The 21,792-nt window shown below is 34.1% G+C and overlaps 3 protein-coding genes across 3 annotated transcripts; all 3 read right to left on the bottom strand.

Moving 5' to 3' along the window:
• Nucleotides 1–259: 259 nt before the first annotated feature.
• LOC111403092 (5'-nucleotidase SurE-like) lies at nucleotides 260–6,030 on the bottom strand. The gene is made up of 8 exons (XM_023031466.1): nucleotides 5,979–6,030; nucleotides 5,674–5,864; nucleotides 4,537–4,628; nucleotides 3,175–3,239; nucleotides 2,806–2,849; nucleotides 1,969–2,046; nucleotides 888–1,041; nucleotides 260–442 (listed from the first exon to the last, which is right to left on the bottom strand). Exons 2-8 carry the CDS (start codon nucleotides 5,826–5,828, stop codon nucleotides 260–262), a joined length of 771 nt encoding a protein of 256 aa, XP_022887234.1. The 5' UTR covers nucleotides 5,829–5,864; nucleotides 5,979–6,030.
• Nucleotides 6,031–11,987: 5,957 nt separating this feature from the next.
• On the bottom strand, nucleotides 11,988–14,185 carry LOC111404361 (5'-nucleotidase SurE-like). The gene is made up of 3 exons (XM_023033178.1): nucleotides 13,909–14,185; nucleotides 12,734–12,857; nucleotides 11,988–12,080 (listed from the first exon to the last, which is right to left on the bottom strand). The coding sequence occupies exons 1-3, from the start codon at nucleotides 14,061–14,063 to the stop codon at nucleotides 11,988–11,990; spliced, it is 372 nt and encodes a 123-aa protein (XP_022888946.1). The 5' UTR covers nucleotides 14,064–14,185.
• A 3,021-nt stretch (nucleotides 14,186–17,206) lies between these two features.
• Nucleotides 17,207–21,766, bottom strand: LOC111403091 (cysteine synthase-like). The gene is made up of 9 exons (XM_023031465.1): nucleotides 21,656–21,766; nucleotides 21,491–21,548; nucleotides 21,104–21,367; nucleotides 20,881–21,018; nucleotides 20,635–20,686; nucleotides 19,476–19,555; nucleotides 19,198–19,257; nucleotides 19,007–19,087; nucleotides 17,207–17,454 (listed from the first exon to the last, which is right to left on the bottom strand). Exons 1-9 carry the CDS (start codon nucleotides 21,682–21,684, stop codon nucleotides 17,365–17,367), a joined length of 852 nt encoding a protein of 283 aa, XP_022887233.1. The 5' UTR covers nucleotides 21,685–21,766; the 3' UTR covers nucleotides 17,207–17,364.
• Between the last annotated feature and the right edge of the window lie 26 nt (nucleotides 21,767–21,792).

Genomic DNA, 21,792 nt, shown 5'->3' with positions numbered 1-21,792 from the left:
CCCCTAGCTTGATTGCCCTCAATACTATCATTAGAAATAGGTTAACATTAGTCCAATACTCAGAAATAAACAGATATATTAACATATTTTACCATCCATATCCTTATCTTAGCTGGTCATGGAATATTACAATGCATACTTATGAATGAGCATCAACAACGCAAGGAATTAGAAAAACTACAGTTCCATGAAGAATATAGTTGTAATGGAAAAAATGGATGTCCCAGTAAAATGTGCAAGGAGGAAGAAAAGAAAGAAATCATACTTTTCTATTGAATAGAAGGTGGTTATTTGGTGTACTTAGAGCATCTGATTCATTAGATGATGATGAATTTGATTCCATGGTCATAGTTGGTAACATTCTTGCTCCTTGGGCATCAGATCCAACTTGCCTCCATCCCGTTTTCACCATACTCTTGCCCTGACTAGTCATTCTATAACCCTGTCGGAGTACCAAAAACAACATTCAACTTCCTCCTCTTTACATTCATGCAATGAAAAAAATAAATAAATAAATAAAAATTGGTTACTCTCAAGCAAAATAGACACTTGACAACATTCAAATTAAAGTAAGGAAAGGGAAGTGAAGTGAGAAGAAATAGGGATAGAGGAAGGCAAAGAGTGATCTTGTTGCAATGAAAATAACTGTATCACTAAATCAGAAAAGCCATAATGGTGAAAAATCCAAAGGGTTAAGAGACATGCAAAAGAGGCAAATATACAAGAAGAAATGCATAAATTTCCACTATTTCACGTTAATGGTGAGAATGAAGCAGTTGAACCACCTAAATGCAGACACATTATAGGATACTCCATGTTTGTAACACCTTATCTTAATCCTTGGAGGTAGCACGAAACAGTGTTGCCAAAGCAAGCCATCAAATTACCTTATGACTGCGGACATCTGTTGGCACGTCTATATTTAGAAAACAGTGTTGAGGATAAGTGTTCCTCTTAATTTCAGACAAAATGGAAATAATAATGGGTAAGCAAGCCTCTGCAGCCAGTGTAAAATCATCAACATTACTCCTACCTCCTGCCCTGGAAGTCAGAAATTCAAACAAGCCATTACATTCAGCTTCTCTAACAATCCCCGTCATTGAAAGAAATATCGGATGGGTACAATAACAATTGATTTTTGTACAATAATTAGTTAACCACACGGAATCCATCTTTACAACAGATGCAATAAACATCGTTTATCTTGTCTTAGTCACAGGTGCCAAAAATATTTAAAATTAAGTTATCATCATTTCACTTATCAGTCATATAAGAACATAGAGCAGAAGTGAAATTTGGTGGCCTACATGGCACGCCAACCAATGGCATCAGAAATGTTCCAATTCACCCTCTGAATGCAGATATCATGACTTCTAGACTAGCAAATTTCTTAGCTTCAATTCAAGAGCTTTAATTGTTTTCTATTTTTCTTTTTATTAATGATAAGCCAGTGGCTGATGATGCCTTTGTAATAGGAACCTGACTATTTCCTGTAGCTCCTTCACTGCAGTAGGCTACCTGATAGAGCAATTCGTTATTCATTATATTCTCAACGTATTTTTAAAAGCTATATTTGAACCTTTAAGTGAATTAAGAATACAGCGTTGCAAGATTATATCTATTTGGAGGTTCTACGGGTGCAGTAAAAAACAGAGGGATTGTATGTACGCCCTGGTTTATTTATACCAGACATTTCTACCCGAAGAAACTTCATGGATTCTTGGCAACTCAAATTGAATTGATTTATTCTTGAAATTTAAGTCAATTGACTTATGGCTATATCCTCTTTAAGGATTAATATACATACTCACAAAAAATGCGGACCCCACGTGAATTCAAAAATGCAGATTGTGTGGTCCACACCCAGTAAAACTTTTTGTAACATGATCCTTCATTTAATATTAGAAAAGTGGGTATAAACAAAATTTTAATCGACATCAATGGCTAAGACAAATAATGTATACATACCAGTCGTATGATAAAGAGACGGAAGGTAAACCATGTAAAAATGCTTCCCGAGCCCCAGCAACTGTCCCTGAATAAACACTGTATTTACCACAATATATTTAATCAACGCCATAGATCAATGACCCTGCTCAACATATGAAAACTACTCTGCTGATAAATCAATTTCTGGTTTAAGGTAACTTAAGTAGATGCCAAAGCTATACCAGATATCGAGAATTTTCATATTGCAACCATAAAAGTTGCGTTTAGTAGTTAAGGCTGTTTGGTAGAAATTTTTAGAGACTAGATTTTTTTAAAACTGATTTTTTATTATTATTATTATTTTTGTTTGTTTTGTCGAAAATTTGTGGTTAAAAGTTGGGAAAAGTCATGGGTCCACGAGCAAAATTACGTGTTGAAAATGATTTTGAGGCAAAATCAATTTTAGAAAATGGGGGTCAAATAGGGGCTAAATCTCTTGTTCAAGGATTTGACACATCCACATCCCAGAGGGTGTATATGAATAAAACCAAGTAGTATGAGTACAAATATATTGATGTAAATATCATGAAAAATCACATTACATCACTTTGACAAGCACACCCACGGAGAGACAATTTATGAAGCACTGACACAGGACAGGACAAGACACGACATAACATAACACAACACATGACTTTTCACATAAAGAGCATATGAGGAGTATAGGTGTCTGCATAGTGTCCGTTATGAACGCAGACATGCCAACGTTTGGGAGTGCCCGTGCTTCACATGAGAGAGAATTTTGGAGCAAACACTAGATAAGAAGTCATCTCATCTACAAAGATACAGAGGCCCAAGATAGATAATGCTACTAACATGTGATAACCACAGTTGCTGCCCATATTAATGCCACTGATTACCTGCAAAACAGATATCTGAACATGAGAGTTTGCAAGCAACTCTTTCCCTCGAAATAGAGCACAACGCATAGATTATAGGACAGAGAACAGTAGCCAAGATATGGTCCTTCAAAGGAAAGCTGGATAACATAGATCAATTATTTGCCCAAACATTACCCTTCAATGTACATCTATATTCAGGCACTTTATGAGGACGAAGATATATATCTCATGTGCAATCAAGAAGGAGGCATATTGCTTAAGTTTTAAAGAAACGAAAGAGCAAAAAGTTGAAATTTAACAAATAGAACCATCAAACTATTACAGCTGACGCAGAAATAATTACCAGATCAGGTACTGAAAGGAAGAGAGCTTTGGAAATTCCCAAAGAAGTACAGTCAGCAGGAGTTCCTGCAAAAATACAAGTAGTGCAAAAATTGAGTGGTAGAAAATAAGTTGTGCATATCTCCCTGCTGAAAAGAGAATAACTTGTTACAGAACATTTGTGTCTATCATCAAATATATAAAATTGGATCATATTATCAATATCTACGTTGGAAGCTGTATCATATTATTTCCCTAATGTAATATGGATAAGCAAAGCTTCACAGAGTGAAATAAATAGGAACCAAGGTGGATATGGTTGATAATGAACATGCAAATCTTTATGCACGAGCGGGGGCAGACATACGCGCGGCTAGCTTCTTTTATTTAATTTCAATTGTTTTGTTCTATCATTTGATTGTTTTAACGTTTTGAGGGTAGGAAGGTAATTTTATTGCGCTATGGGATCTAGAATGAAAACCTTTTCTTCGGTTTCTTGTTGGCCCTGTTTTTGTTGAGTCAAGTTTTGGAGAACTTTGGAGATTTTCCAAATTCATTATTCCAATTTCGGCATTCTTCAGACTACAAGTTTGTTGATCACTATTTCCATTCATCATCTAGGAAGTTGTAACATGAGATAGGTGCTTGTGAAATATTAAGCTGTAACAAGTTCGGAATATTATTGTTTGTATTATAAACATGAAATATTGTGTTATTTTTTTATCTACAGCATGATAGAATTACAAAAAAAAAAATAATAATAATAATAAATAAAATAATAAAATAAAATAAAATAATGATATGCTGAATGCCAACTAGATGCAATATTTGGCATCTGAATGATGTATACGCCCTCCCCTTCACGTTGTAATGCGAAAAAAGAGGCTAAATAGAAAATTAAGTGAGATTTGATCCATCAAGTTTACAGCAAATTATTTAATCTCATCTCTTCTCTAGTTGAATAAGTGCTTTTAGTTTAGCTGCACCAAGTACAGTTTGTATTCTCAACATGTATATGTATGTATGTATGTATGTATGTATGTATGTATGTGTATATATATATATTTATATATATATATATATATTCTTCAGTATTATTAGAGAAATATATACACATCTGCTCTATGCTCCCATGATTTGTCATTACTTAGAGATCAGCCACGGTGAAGAAGATTTATATTCTCATCCCCATTAATAGCCTAATGCAATTTTTCTAACATCAATTATTACAATCATCGACTATATTGCTTATATTTCTTCAACTTCCTAATTTCAAAAGTTTCTTCCTTCTTTTATACGTCAAAAATTCCATTCTTTTTGAGTGTTCAAAACACAAGACACAGGAAGTATACATGACAAAAAATTACTGACAATTGCAACTGACCAGAAACTGCAAAAGCAGTTGCTCCACTGATTTCCACTGGCTTAGCAGAAACAGTTCTCAAAGTGGCACCATGGCTAACCGCAGATTTTTCGCTGAAAAAGAAACAGCACATGTAAGAAATAACATTGAGGCATCACCTCGAAGGTATTTTCATAATTGGAAATAAATTTCAGATAGTCATTATACTAGATTGACAGGAATAGAGCATCTGATAGGATCACAGACGAAAAGCAATACTGAATGTTAAATGCCAATGAAATAAAGCTAGATGAAAAAAGAAGGAAATTGTAACCTCGAATTTCTCCAAAAATTCAAGTCTTTTGCCTCTATTTTTTTTTTTTTAACTAGTAATTAGACAGATAAAGCCCGAGTTCGAGCCACATTCTTCAAAAACTCATTTTTAACCACACATTCTTCCAACAAAATAACTTTACACGTAAATTCAAAACGTTTTCCCAGTTTTTAATGACACATTCTCCAAACCCGTTTGTTTCCCATTTTTTGAAGAATGAAAAATATATTCGTTACGGGCCTCACTCACAAAAGAGATAAAAAAATTCAAATTTAGTGATTTGATGTGATGAATAACGGTCATATTTGGAAACAAACGGTGGCTAAATAACAATTCACCAAACAAACAAAAAAAAAAACAATAATAATAAAGAGTGGAGAAAAAACAAGCTAACACACTTTCGAATATGAAAGTTCGAATGTAAAGTCAGATTCACATGACTGAACATAAAACTACTAAACAAGCTAAATTATATACAAATGCATGCGCTACACATACAGAAAGCATGTCCAGGCAAAAGTGAGTGTGATGATTTTACTTTTTCTTTTATAAGCTGATTTGCAACTCAACACAATAATGATCACCAGAAAAAATTATAATAATAAAAAGATAAGATAAAATAAAATCAATACTAGAGAGAGTGAAAAAGAACTAAAACAGCTACAATCACGTCACGTAACAAACTTACAAATACTTTAATGGACCATATCACCACTCAAAGAACTAGAACTAGAACTAGAGTTGACTTGCATAAAATATAATCCCTCCTTAAGCACGAATATATGCAGTAGGTATTCATATAAACGAAAGAATATAGGCATCAATATCTGCGTGTATATACATACGAGTCAGGAGCGCAGACGAGGACGTTGAAGCGATTCGAAGAGACGAGGACGCTTACGAGAGCACGCAAGCCGGGAGCATCAATTCCGTCATCGTTGGTCACCATCACCGTCGGCCGATCGCCGGAGCACGTAATGCTGTTAGTATTACTCTCCATTTTTCTTTGTAATTTTTATCTTTTTCTTTCGTCAATGCAAAATTTTTATATTTTTTGCGTGGCTAAACGAGGCGACTGGATACTAATATTTGAAGACTGTGTGATCGAGAGAGGATACGACGGCGTTTGGTACACGCAAATTAGGCACTTAAACCTTTTGACAAGATCAGACGACAGAGCATGTCGGGACTCGGTAATATGCTTCAAAAATGATAAATTATTATTATTTCTATTGAAACTCAATTAATTGTTTGAGGATAATTTCATCACAGTGATTGTACTTTCAACCAAATGTCAATTAGGTAACTTTAAACGAGGCGACTGGATACTAATATTTGAAGACTGTGTGATCGAGAGAGGATACGACGGCGTTTGGTACACGCAAATTAGGCAATTAAACCTTTTGACAAGATCAGACGACAGAGCATGTCGGGACTCGGTAATATGCTTCAAAAATGATAAATTATTATTATTTCTATTGAAACTCAATTAATTGTTTGAGGATAATTTCATCAACAGTGATTGTACTTTCAACCAAATGTCAATTAGGTAACTATATTTCAATTTTATTCAATTAGGTACTTATACTTTAGTTTGATCCCAATTATAGTTACTCCAACTAATTCAATCTCTTAAAAAGATGGACGTGGTTTCCACCTCAACAATTATTGGAAGTGCATTGTTTGTATTATAAGGTTACAATTTGAAAAACAAAAAAGGGAGCTTGAATAAATTTCAAGATTCATATGCTTAAATATAGAGTAACGTTATTTATTTCTATCAATACTAAGTATCAATTTAGATGTCCATTATATATCCTTAAAGATTGGACGTCTTAAACATGACTCAAGTATCTTTATTTAAAATGTACATACTCTTTTAAAAACCCTAATATTTGATCCAAGCTCGTGGTGAGAACTTATTCGATTAACAAGCTCAATCTTGGCTATTTCATTATTACAAATTGTAAGGTACAAATATAATAATCTTTGATAGGCTACCTATATAGAATTTGATTCCAAAATTATCAAATAACTAAGCACTTCTAAAAAATTTAGGCTATATCCATTTATTTTTTATGACATACATACACAATTAATAAGAAATGAAACAAAACATAGTGTATTTGTGGATAATGAACACTTTGGGGGCAAAAAAATTCTTTTGTGTTGATTTTGTAATTAGAGTTAGTTAACCACCGAGGTAACTAGTTGTTTCTAAAGACAATGATATGAATATTGTATGAAGGAAAATATCAAATAGTGAGACAAATTTCGAACATTTTTTAAGTTAGATAACGATTGACAAAATTGTTCTGTTACAATAAGTAATTTTGTGTAAGACAATTTCAAGTTGAATAGACAAAAGTGTTCTTTTACAATAGATAAACGAAAATATGAATTGCTATACATGCGACCATCAAAATGGGAATGAAGAGAGGAGCATCCTTAACGGGACATGGATTGTACTAGTTGCACACCACATGTTTGTGAAAGATGATATAGAGAAAGAGTGGAGGTAAATTACAAAAAATTAAATGACCACATCGTCAAATGAAGGTAAATTATAAAAAATTAAGTGAAGAATATCTAGTACATAAAAATAGAAGAGAAGAAAGGAAAAAGAAATTTATCATACTAATGTGATATAATTCATTTAATTAAACTTATCAAGTGTGGCCACCGAACTGATACTCTAACACCAATTTAACATTATTGTGCTCTAAAGAGTCAAAAATGTACCACGATCCACGGGTTAGTACTAATTTCGGACGCCCACTTATGTGCTGCCAAGTGCTAACTGCCCACATAAAATAGAAATCAAATATATAAACTATACTTGGTCCTGTTTTGCTCGTTTGTCTGGTTATACACACAAATATTCCCAAGGAAATTAGAGATGGAACCCCCTAACCTTTCACGTCATATAATTATAAGCGATCAATCTTCAAAAGTGAGGTTATAGATCCTCAACTTATTTAAATGTACAAATCCATGCCCCGTGTGAGCCAATATAAATGTTAAAATTGCAATATCACTTTTAGTCAAATAGCAAAATGTCAAATCACTTAACAATTCTTCTCAATTCAATTGAAAATTGTGTGTTCTTCAATTCAATTGAACACTTTGTGCAATAATTATTGTCAAATTATTCAATCAAGTTGAAGTTTATTTTTATTTATCGATAGTTAGACTATTACGTTATTCAATAAAGTTACAATACATTTTTATTCATTGAACAATGTAGCACTGAGATATGTGAAAGATTGGAGAGTTTAACATTAATTATTTATAATAAAGGTTATTAATAACTTTACCTTACTAGAACCCCATAAGTAGAAGTGTTATTACTAGTATGTTTATTTATAATGCCTAAACTAAGCCTATATATTTATTATTTGTATGTCACTAATTTGTATACCGATGCATGCACCGTAAGCGTAAATCGATAGAAATAATGAATCCTATGTAAATAGAGTTCAGGTTCGAAGATCACCGTTACTCGCGCATCTTTCCCTCTAGTCATGAGCCTCCTTTGAATTTTTGATTTACTCAATTCTTTTATTTTCGATTCGAAACGAAGAAAAGAAAGGAAAAAATATAAGTTACTAACTTGAAATCCAAGAAAAATAAATGCAATAGCTAGATGATGATGAGCAGTATCGATCGGCCACAAACACATCCAATATGAAAATGAAAAAAATTAAAGAGAGAAGACAATGAAAAAAATTAAGACACATTTTTATTGAACCAAGTAATAACAGAAGTAAATTATTTTCAACAATGTCATCTGAAATATTTGAAGAAAACTGAAATAGGGTTTGACATGTATGGTCTTGCTCAAAAACACGGGAGGGGATCGAAAGCCAGCAAAGTGTTTACTCGAATGTCATGTTCTCTGCCTCTCGCCTCACGGATTCAAAAAGCACAGAGGAAAGATACCGCTCACCAAAACTTGGGAAAATCACCTGCATTCAAGTTGAAAAATAGTTCAGTCGATGGAATATTTGAATTCACACAAACAATTTGGTATTGGCTATATGCATTCAATTCATTTCTAGATCTCCTAGAAGATCGCAAGCAATTAGATCATTAGCAACCATAACAGCACATCTTAACATCCTAATTTCTGCATATGTCCTTTTGACACTGATGACGACAAAAATGGTAATAACAAGTACCAGCAAGGTCCAGCATCTTTATTTCACTCCAAGAAACATGCATTAATCCTGCAGACATTGGTAAAAATAGGAGGTATTGTGAATTAATTTCCCCAAGCGGCCGTCAAATTCCTTATAATCTACTTTTCTGCGAGTAGTTTAACATCTGATCAAATATAGGTTTTGAGTCTAAGCAGGTAAGTAATCACTGATCAAAGGCTACGGGAGAATTAGACCTTTATCAACCATCAAAACAAATAACAAAAAAATCAAATCCACCACCAACACATGTATCAGTCTCTACACCACCTTCAAACTCCGCTGAAATAAACAAATCCATATATTCTAATTCGTTCACCGAGCGATGCACATGCTTACCAAGATCACCACAGGGTTGTAAGTATTCTATATCACGTAATTCTATGAAATAATTTTTTGTTGGAAAGTACCACAATTGAGCAGCGAATTACCACCTTAAGTGGAACTCATCAAAACAGATTTAAGCATCGGTGCTCTTAATAGTTACCAACATTAATTGTTAAATAACCATGGTATTGTGTGAATCCCCACCACAGGTACCGCCATCACACCCAAGTAAAAATAAATAACCAAGGTAGGTACCATTTTGAGCCCCTTACTCTCTGCGGAAGAAACGCTATGAGCATTGTGTGTGTGCGTGCGTGAGAGAGATGCATAATTCAAAGCCTAAAATGTGAACTAATCAAAACCAACAGGACAAGACCGAAATGGCTTCTCATATCACCCTTTAATTAAAATTTACAATGACGAATGCTGGCACACGCCTTACTACCTTAGATTCTAAAAGCGAATCATACTTTGAAAGTATCTGGTTAATGGGCATATTGCACAAAGTTTTAGAGTTTGTGCATCAGAACACGGAGAACTCATATAGCTCCTGTCTCCTTTTTCGAGTGCCTATGTAACGACCTAAGCCTGAGCCCAACTCATTAACTCATACGTATTCGTAAGCATAGTATGCCTCGTTTTTGTTTATAACTACTCCAAATTTGTAAATAGAATTTTTCCTCAAGTTTGGCGTCCCACTATAGCGTAGTCCATTCCAAGGTCCAGTTTTAAACACCACATCTGAACCTCTTTTCATAACAAGTTGTGGATAACCACTAGTATCTAAGTGATATGTAAAATCTCCGGAAGATGGATCATCATTGTTATTCCACGGTGATAGATAGACCTCCATACCAATTATAAAGTTCCAACCAAGCTTCATTCCTGGTAACAATGTATCAGTCGGATTATTAAAGCTCTCCCAGAGGAAATTCCCTTCGCCATCATCATTTGCATCTTTCAAAACTAAGTTTCCTGAGTCAAGCAATATTGCAACTGGAGTTTTCACATGTCGGGATGTATTAGATGACCATATGATGCCACCGTTGGATTCGTTTAGAAGAACCAGAAGTCCTGGCACGATAACCTTTAAGACTATTCCTGATGTATTTGAGATTGGAATTTCTCTGTTGGCAACCCATACTACCGTCTTAACTTTTATTTTCTTGTACCACATGCCCACGTATCTATTCTTGGAATTTCCAGGGCTGAAAAATCCCAACTCAAAGATGCCACCCGATGAAACTATGGTCTTGCCATCCCTAAGGATCTGTGTAGTAGTTATAGTATCTGTTTGATTGGAGATTTTCTGGATGGACATAAAAAAAGTTAAGACAAAAATTAAGAGGGAATATTTATTGGATATCTTCATGGTTCTAGTTCTGCTCTCTTTCTCATTTTTTCTTGTTTAATAGAATTGCTTTTTAGGCAATAAGCAGAAGCTTGAATGCATATTGACTGAATATAAGGTTTAGTGCACACGCCTTATAACTAGACTTAGAAATATTATCAAGAGGATTGATAATTTGCATCCAATAGCCAAATCTGAAGTATTATAAGGTTAAGATTATGCTTCAAATATGTGAAAAAGCATGCTTTGATTCCAATAGGACCACTATTTCATATATATACATACATGGACAGGACTATTCAGTGGATTGGTACCAAGAACGATGGGAGTATTAAAATGCTGACTAGTCTGTGGTATCTGGAGCTATTTCCCTTCTCCATTTCCATCAATAATGACCTGGAATAACTAGGTCTTGCTATCTAAGCTTATAGTAAATAATTAACAGTTTAGCTTAAATGAAATTATCATCTATAACAGTGCATAGATTAATATACATTCATTTAATTCTGCTACTGTTAGATTTTCTTGTGCTTGGCTTTCAGGTTGAACCTGGTGTTAAGGCTTGGGGTCCTTTTTAATAAGGTCAACCATGTTAAAAGGAGTACCCCAATATTTTAAGTTGGTCAATATTTTGGTATTTAACTGATGTGTGATTTTTATCCCTTAACACGCCCCCGCGAGATGGTGGCTCGTTTGAACGGACCAATCTTGCAATCTGTTGCTCATTAATTGAGACTTATAATCGGATTGAATCGCTCATTGGAGCTTATTAATGAGACCTAATCGGATTGAATCGCTCATTGGAGCTTATTAATGAGACCTAATCGGATTGAATCGCTCATTGGAGCTTATTAATGAGACCTAATCGGATTGAATCGCTCATTGGAGCTTATTAATGAGACCTAATCGGATTGAATCGCTCATTGGAGCTTATTAATGAGACCTAATCGGATTGAATCGCTCATTGGAGCTTATTGAGCTCTGATTCTTCAGTATTATAGAATCAAAGCAAGTGTTAAATGCCGAGGAGATGCAAAATTTGGCATCTGCATATGGATTCAAGTTGTATTTAAAAAATGAGATTAAATAGAAAATTGATTTGAAATAAATTTCGAAACCAACATGTTTACAGGAAAAAAAAGGTCAATGACAACTCTTCATATTTGGATGAGAAGTAATCGTAAAAATGCAACACGTGGTCGTCACATAAGTGTTTGTGAATGTTAAGCTACATCGAGTATAGAATGTAATTCTGAACATGAAAGAATTTGGTAGTTTATATCTATAGCATGAGAGAATCAGAAAATAATATGTTAAATGCCAAGAAGTTGCAGAATTTAGCACCTGCAAGATCAACAAGTAAATTTGGTATCCCCTTCACATCATAAACAAATAATGAGGATAAATTAAAAATTAAATTGAGGTTTTGAATCATTATGTATGCATGCAGAATGTTAATTTTTCATGGGAAATATCCCGAAATGCAGCATGAAGATATATGTCTTCACATAAGTGGTAGTGAATATTAAGCTTCACCAAGCACATACTGAAAACCAATGAAATGCTAGATGGTTTGCTTAGCAAGACAAGGAACAAGGACCCATATATATGCTACTTGAAGGTTGGCATGTATCTCAGCACATTCTATTACGGACAGTCATAACTTTTGCAAGTTCATGATTTCACAAAGTTGAAAAGGATAAGAAGTTTTTAATTTGAAATGAAAAATAGATCTTGGAACATTCTCAGAAAGATAACAACATTCAGGAAAAAAGAGAGAAATATATACACATCTGCTCTATGCTCCCATGATTTGTCATTACTTAGAGATCAGCCACAGTGAAGAAGATTTATATTCTCATCCCTATTAACAGCCTAATGCAATTTTTCTAACATCAATTATTACAATCATCGACTATATTGCTTATATTTCTTCAACTTCCTAATTTCAAAAGTTTCTTCCTTCTTTTATACGTCAAAAATTCCATTCTTTTTGAGTGTTCAAAACACAAGACACAGGAAATATACATGACAAAAAATTACTGACAATTGCAACTGACCAGAAACTGCAAAAGCAGTTGCTCCACTGATTTCCACTGGCTTAGCAGAAACAGTTCTCAAAGTGGCACCATGGCTAACCGCAGATTTTTCGCTGAAAAAGAAACAGCACATGTAAGAAATAACATTGAGGCATCACCTCGAAGGTATTTTCATAATTGGAAATAAATTTCAGATGGTCATTATACTAGATTGACAGGAATAGAGCATCTGATAGGATCACAGACGAAAAGCAATACTGAATGTTAAATGCCAATGAAATAAAGCTAGATGAAAAAAGAAGGAAATTGTAACCTCGAATTTCTCCAAAAATTCAAGTCTTTTGCCTCTATTTTTTTTTTTTTAACTAGTAATTAGACAGATAAAGCCCGAGTTCGAGCCACATTCTTCAAAAACTCATTTTTAACCACACATTCTTCCAACAAAATAACTTTACACGTAAATTCAAAACGTTTTCCCAGTTTTTAATGACACATTCTCCAAACCCGTTTGTTTCCCATTTTTTGAAGAATGAAAAATATATTCGTTACGGGCCTCACTCACAAAAGAGATAAAAAAATTCAAATTTAGTGATTTGATGTGATGAATAACGGTCATATTTGGAAACAAACGGTGGCTAAATAACAATTCACCAAACAAACAAAAAAAAAAACAATAATAATAAAGAGTGGAGAAAAAACAAGCTAACACACTTTCGAATATGAAAGTTCGAATGTAAAGTCAGATTCACATGACTGAACATAAAACTACTAAACAAGCTAAATTATATACAAATGCATGCGCTACACATACAGAAAGCATGTCCAGGCAAAAGTGAGTGTGATGATTTTACTTTTTCTTTTATAAGCTGATTTGCAACTCAACACAATAATGATCACCAGAAAAAATTATAATAATAAAAAGATAAGATAAAATAAAATCAATACTAGAGAGAGTGAAAAAGAACTAAAACAGCTACAATCACGTCACGTAACAAACTTACAAATACTTTAATGGACCATATCACCACTCAAAGAACTAGAACTAGAACTAGAACTAGAGTTGACTTGCATAAAATATAATCCCTCCTTAAGCACGAATATATGCAGTAGGTATTCATATAAACGAAAGAATATAGGCATCAATATCTGCGTGTATATACATACGAGTCAGGAGCGCAGACGAGGACGTTGAAGCGATTCGAAGAGACGAGGACGCTTACGAGAGCACGCAAGCCGGGAGCATCAATTCCGTCATCGTTGGTCACCATCACCGTCGGCCGATCGCCGGAGCACGTAATGCTGTTAGTATTACTCTCCATTTTTCTTTGTAATTTTTATCTTTTTCTTTCGTCAATGCAAAATTTTTATATTTTTTGCGTGGCTAAACGAGGCGACTGGATACTAATATTTGAAGACTGTGTGATCGAGAGAGGATACGACGGCGTTTGGTACACGCAAATTAGGCAATTAAACCTTTTGACAAGATCAGACGACAGAGCATGTCGGGACTCGGTAATATGCTTCAAAAATGATAAATTATTATTATTTCTATTGAAACTCAATTAATTGTTTGAGGATAATTTCATCAACAGTGATTGTACTTTCAACCAAATGTCAATTAGGTAACTATATTTCAATTTTATTCAATTAGGTACTTATACTTTAGTTTGATCCCAATTATAGTTACTCCAACTAATTCAATCTCTTAAAAAGATGGACGTGGTTTCCACCTCAACAATTATTGGAAGTGCATTGTTTGTATTATAAGGTTACAATTTGAAAAACAAAAAAGGAAGCTTGAATAAATTTCAAGATTCATATGTTTAAATGTAGAGTAACGTTATTCATCTCTATCAATACTAAGTATCAATTTAGATGTCCATTAAATATCCTTAAAGATTGGACGTCTTAAACATGACTCAAGTATCTTTATTTAAAATGTACATACTCTTTCAAAAACCCTAATATTTGATCCAAGCTCGTGGTGAGAACTTATTCGATTAACAAGCTCAATCTTGGCTATTTCATTATTACAAATTGTAAGGTACAAATATAATAATCTTTGATAGGCTATCTATATAGAATTTGATTCCAAAATTATCAAATAACTAAGCACTTCTAAAAAATTTAGGCTATATCCATTTATTTTTTATGACATATATACACAATTAATACGAGATGAAACAAAACATAGTGAATTTGTGGATAATGAACACTTTGGGGGCAAAAAAAATTCTTTTGTGTTGATTTTGTAATTAGAGTTAGTTAACCACCGAGGTAACTAGCTGTTTCTAAAGACAATGATATGAATATTGTATGAAGGAAAATATCAAATAGTGAGACAAATTTCAAACATTTTTTAAGTTAGATAACGATTGACAAAATTGTTCTATTACAATAAGTAATTTTGTGTAAGACAATTTCAAGTTGAATGGACAAAAGTGTTCTTTTACAATAGATAAACGAAAATATGAATTGCTATACATGCGACCATCAAAATGGGAATGAAGAGAGGAGGCATCCTTAACGGGACGTGGATTGTACTAGTTGCACACCACACGTTTATGAAAGATGATATAGAGAAAGAGTGGAGGTAAATTACAAAAAATTAAATGACCACATCGTCAAATGAAGGTAAATTGTAAAAAATTAAGTGAAGAATATCTAGTACATAAAAATAGAAAAGAAGAAAGGAAAAAGAAATTTATCATACTAATGTGATATAATTCATTTAATTAAACTTATCAAGTGTGGTCACCGAACTGATACTCTAACACCAATTTAACATTATTGTCCTCTAAAGAGTCAAAAATGTACCACGATCCACGGGTTAGTACTAATTTCGGACGCCCACTTATGTGCTGCCAAGTGCTAACTGCCCACATAAAATAGAAATCAAATATATAAACTGTTGGATATTGGTTAAATAAATCGAGAATTGAAAAATCGATTAAAGTTCGTATCGACTTCGGTCAAATACTCAAAAGCTCGACTCAATCCGTTTAAGCAAAATTGTTTGCCACTTCGCCGCTTCGGGGCGCACAAACGGGAATTTTGATTTCTCTGCATGTATTGAAGGGTATATTTGGCATTTCGAAAATCAATATCGGATGAATGAAAAATAAAGAAAAATGACGAAAATCAGTGAATAGACACATTTTCATAAAGGTGCATTGTTTGGAAAGGGTGCATGGTTTGGCCTCAACCATTTCGTCCACACCCTTTTATGGTCTATAAATAGGACCCTTTGGGTGTCCTATTCCACACAATTTGATATGCAAAACGTCTCTCATCCTCTCTTCTGTCCAAAATCAAAAATCATTTCATTTATTTTGATTTTCTTTCATTTCATCCTTGGAGTACATAAGCCTAAATTTGGTTCGTTGTACTTGTGTTTTGGAGTGCTACAAACACAAGTGTAGCCGTTGTATCTTGGGAGTCGATTGCCGAAATCCGTAGGCACCGTTGCGGGGCAAATTCGACTTAAGGACAAAGAGTTCAACTCTTGCCTCGACTTTGTCACCATCATTATACTTATTTCGGCGTCACTATTCACAAAAATCATCCAACATAAACTATACTTGGTCCTGTTTTGCTCGTTTGTCTGGTTATACACACAAATATTCCCAAGGAAATTAGAGATGGAACCCCCTAACCTTTCACGTCATATAATTATAAGCGATCAATCTTCAAAAGTGAGGTTATAGATCCTCAACTTATTTAAATGTACAAATCCATGCCCCGTGTGAGCCAATATAAATGTTAAAATTGCAATATCACTTTTAGTCAAATAGCAAAATGTCAAATCACTTAACAATTCTTCTCAATTCAATTGAAAATTGTGTGTTCTTCAATTCAATTGAACACTTTGTGCAATAATTATTGTCAAATTATTCAATCAAGTTGAAGTTTATTTTTATTTATCGATAGTTAGACTATTACGTTATTCAATAAAGTTACAATACATTTTTATTCATTGAACAATGTAGCACTGAGATATGTGAAAGATTGGAGAGTTTAACATTAATTATTTATAATAAAGGTTATTAATAACTTTACCTTACTAGAACCCCATAAGTAGAAGTGTTATTACTAGTATGTTTATTTATAATGCCTAAACTAAGCCTATATATTTATTATTTGTATGTCACTAATTTGTATACCGATGCATGCACCGTAAGCGTAAATCGATAGAAATAATGAATCCTATGTAAATAGAGTTCAGGTTCGAAGATCACCGTTACTCGCGCATCTTTCCCTCTAGTCATGAGCCTCCTTTGAATTTTTGATTTACTCAATTCTTTTATTTTCGATTCGAAACGAAGAAAAGAAAGGAAAAAATATAAGTTACTAACTTGAAATCCAAGAAAAATAAATGCAATAGCTAGATGATGATGAGCAGTATCGATCGGCCACAAACACATCCAATATGAAAATGAAAAAAATTAAAGAGAGAAGACAATGAAAAAAATTAAGACACATTTTTATTGAACCAAGTAACAACAGAAGTAAATTATTTTCAACAATGTCATCTGAAATATTTGAAGAAAACTGAAATAGGGTTTGACATGTATGGTCTTGCTCAAAAACACGGGAGGGGATCGAAAGCCAGCAAAGTGTTTACTCGAATGTCATGTTCTCTGCCTCTCGCCTCACGGATTCAAAAAGCACAGAGGAAAGATACCGCTCACCAAAACTTGGGAAAATCACCTGCATTCAAGTTGAAAAATAGTTCAGTCGATGGAATATTTGAATTCACACAAACAATTTGGTATTGGCTATATGCATTCAATTCATTTCTAGATCTCCTAGAAGATCGCAAGCAATTAGATCATTAGCAACCATAACAGCACATCTTAACATCCTAATTTCTGCATATGTCCTTTTGACACTGATGACGACAAAAATGGTAATAACAAGTACCAGCAAGGTCCAGCATCTTTATTTCACTCCAAGAAACATGCATTAATCCTGCAGACATTGGTAAAAATAGGAGGTATTGTGAATTAATTTCCCCAAGCGGCCGTCAAATTCCTTATAATCTACTTTTCTGCGAGTAGTTTAACATCTGATCAAATATAGGTTTTGAGTCTAAGCAGGTAAGTAATCACTGATCAAAGGCTACGGGAGAATTAGACCTTTATCAACCATCAAAACAAATAACAAAAAAATCAAATCCACCACCAACACATGTATCAGTCTCTACACCACCTTCAAACTCCGCTGAAATAAACAAATCCATATATTCTAATTCGTTCACCGAGCGATGCACATGCTTACCAAGATCACCACAGGGTTGTAAGTATTCTATATCACGTAATTCTATGAAATAATTTTTTGTTGGAAAGTACCACAATTGAGCAGCGAATTACCACCTTAAGTGGAACTCATCAAAACAGATTTAAGCATCGGTGCTCTTAATAGTTACCAACATTAATTGTTAAATAACCATGGTATTGTGTGAATCCCCACCACAGGTACCGCCATCACACCCAAGTAAAAATAAATAACCAAGGTAGGTACCATTTTGAGCCCCTTACTCTCTGCGGAAGAAACGCTATGAGCATTGTGTGTGTGCGTGCGTGAGAGAGATGCATAATTCAAAGCCTAAAATGTGAACTAATCAAAACCAACAGGACAAGACCGAAATGGCTTCTCATATCACCCTTTAATTAAAATTTACAATGACGAATGCTGGCACACGCCTTACTACCTTAGATTCTAAAAGCGAATCATACTTTGAAAGTATCTGGTTAATGGGCATATTGCACAAAGTTTTAGAGTTTGTGCATCAGAACACGGAGAACTCATATAGCTCCTGTCTCCTTTTTCGAGTGCCTATGTAACGACCTAAGCCTGAGCCCAACTCATTAACTCATACGTATTTGTACACTTAGGTTTCAAGATGCTGCAAATATATTTCACCAACTAGGCCAACTCTCCTCATATTTAGGTAAATAAGAGTTAAAAATAAAAGGAACCAATGTCACTGTATATTTTCTTACATCTAGTGTGGCATTCAGAAAGTAAATCTGGAAAATGTTTTGCGATAATCTGAATAATACCATGCTTATACAGTGAGCAAAAGGGTCTTAAAATCTCGTTACTGCCAGAAAAGCTAATGCCTATCAGCAGATGACAAAATCTATGAAACTCACAACCAACCACTGTTGTCGTTTGAAGATGCTTCCCAACTATAAGATTTTATTAGGTTGGCCTTATCATAGGCAGATAAGGATACTGAAATTGTACAAGGACTTACAACAACGAGTTTTCCAGCATACTCTGGCCGCTTTGCAATCCTAATTGCAGCAGCAGTAGCAGCACCAGATGATATTCCCACCTATCACATTCAATTTAAAAAACTTCTGTTACTGAAAATGTACGAACAACATAATTCAAGAGAGTACAACGTGTCAAAACCATCGTACTCAGACGAAACGATTTACTTACTAGCAACCCTTCTTTCAATGCAAGAAGCTTTGCAGTTTCTATGGCTTCATCACTTGAAATCTAAAAAAATATATAAGACAACCCATAATAATACACGTATTAGTGTAATGATATGGATAAGTATGCTACTCTTCCACTAGAAATCCCCACAATTGCATAAAATGAAAGAACTTGGCACTGTATTCATTGAGATTATTCCATCCAATATAGGATAAGAAAGTGTAGTAGATAGCTCAGAATCTTGTTAAGAAAGTCTAGTAGATAGCTCAGAATCTTACTTGAATTACTTCATCAATAAGATCAACCTCTAAAACACCAGGAATAAAACCAGCACCAATTCCTTGAATCTTATGCGGACCTTGAGCATTACACAAAAATCCTTTGTCAGATCAACCAATTAACGATTTGTCAATAAAGACAGATAACAAAAAAAAAAAATTAACTTAAAATTTTGACATAACACTTGGTGATTACATTCATATCATGTCCCTTGTATTAATTTTTCCCTGTTCACAAAAATTGGGTCAAACTTGGTCATAATAAGACACTGAATGAAAACAAAATAAAGGAAATAAACACAAACGTATCCTCATACTCAACTTCTATAGGCTTACCCTACTAGCCGAATGACGTAAAAAATAAAAATCAGGTCAATTTGGCCAAATCTGGGAAACTTCAATAGTTTTAAAATTATGGATAACTCATAAAGTAGATAAAATGTCTGTGAATTCTAAATTGTTTTAAATATTTTCAAGAACGATGGGCTATCAAGTATCAATTAACATATTTTGTTTCATGCAGAATAATTGGGTGCGGCAAGAAGCCAAGACACACTAGTAGAACCAAACAAACCTCCCATTTACTGAACTTTCTATTCAATTCCTAGCGTATCTTGAGAAAGAAGATTTCCACACAAATATATAACGAAATATTTGTAGAACAGTGCTTATCAACCATTCCAAAATCAAGATGAGAATGAAAGATCACAACAATCATCTGAAAAGTGGGCAAGAGGTGGGGTTTGGGTTTAGAATTCTGTTAATCAGAAACCGGGCAATTGTTATAAACAGAGTGTCCATTACCTCCCAAGTTTATCAGAAAAAGCAGACTAAAAGCAGATCAAACTAATTGGACAGGTCAGATTTGATCCATAGCTAAGTTGACATGCAGAATTTTCTTTTGAGTAATTTTCCAACTTAAACAACAAGATGGACCAGAAGTAGCTTCTTGCTATGCTACTCGACTATATAAAACCATTAGAAAACAATAATATAAAACAGAAAGAACAACTTCTTTTGGACGATACAGGATTAAATTTGTCATCACAACAAATTTCTGTCTTTAAGATTCTCACCAAAAAAATTTGCGGCCCTTCAAAAATTAAAAGTGGAAAATAAACTATGGACTTTTAGGTACAAGACCATAGAAAGAACTCACCAGGTTTTCCACCAGAAAGAACAGGACTTTCAACTGGTTCCACACCATACAGCTGAAAAACAAAATGGGAATAGAAGGTAACAAAAATTGCCAAAAAAAAATAAAAAAAAATGTTGAAATAAAAAGATCAGTACTTTGGAATAAAATATTAAACTAGTAAACTACACAAACAACTTTACTATTATTCTAATTCCTAATCCGACAAAGCACCAAAAAGAGCTGTTCAATTTGAAAGATGAAGATAACCTTTATATCAGGGTTCTGCTCCTTAAGAAACTTTCCTGCACCAGTGATTGTGCCTCCAGTACCAATCCCAGAAACAAAAGCATCAATTTTTCCATTCGACCCTTTCCAGACCTCTGGTCCAGTGGTTTCATAATGTATCTACATCCATGCACATTATATTATGCATACTACTTTCCGTCCATAATTAACATCAATCAAAATAACGTAAGTGAAGGTTGAAAACCTTTGGGTTGGCAGGATTTTCAAACTGCTGAAGAATGTAGGAGTTAGGTGTCTTATCTCGTATCTCTTCAGCTTTCTGAACAGCACCTTTCATTCCCTTAGCAGGGTCAGTAAGGACCAATTCAGCACCGAAACCACGAAGAATAATTCTTCTCTCGAGGCTCATAGAAGAAGGCATGGTAATGATAAGCCTGTAACCCTTTGCTGCTGCCATAAAAGCCAAACCTATGCCAGTGTTACCACTTGTAGGTTCAATAAGGACGCTCTACAGTGAGGAAAAACAGACGGTCAGATTCAATTATTAATTCAAACAGACGTGTCATAAACATAATTCTCCATCTTTTTCATCATAAAGGAGAAACTGAAGTTTAAGACAAGTAAAACTAACCTCCCCGGGTTTGATAAGGCCTTTTGCCTCAGCATCTGAAATCATGCTGTAACCAATCCTGCAAAATAAATTGTGCATGAGTGAAGTATGTACTATTTTGTGAAAATGAACAGAACTTTTGAGTCAAATTATCTTGAAGATCAACCACAAAAGTAATGGATATACCTATCCTTAACACTAGAGCATGGCTCCATAGATTCCAGCTTGGCTGCAATTCGCGCGACACAACCATCAACAACATTATTCAAGTACACCAATGGGGTTTTACCAATCAACTGCAGAATAAAAGTCCCAAATTAAAA

This window comes from Olea europaea, chromosome 11 (genome assembly GCF_002742605.1).
Source record: "Olea europaea var. sylvestris chromosome 11, O_europaea_v1, whole genome shotgun sequence".
In the NCBI taxonomy this organism is placed as follows: domain Eukaryota; kingdom Viridiplantae; phylum Streptophyta; class Magnoliopsida; order Lamiales; family Oleaceae; genus Olea; species Olea europaea.
Note: the sequence above shows the minus strand (reverse complement) of the source record. Positions and strands in the feature narration are given on the sequence as shown.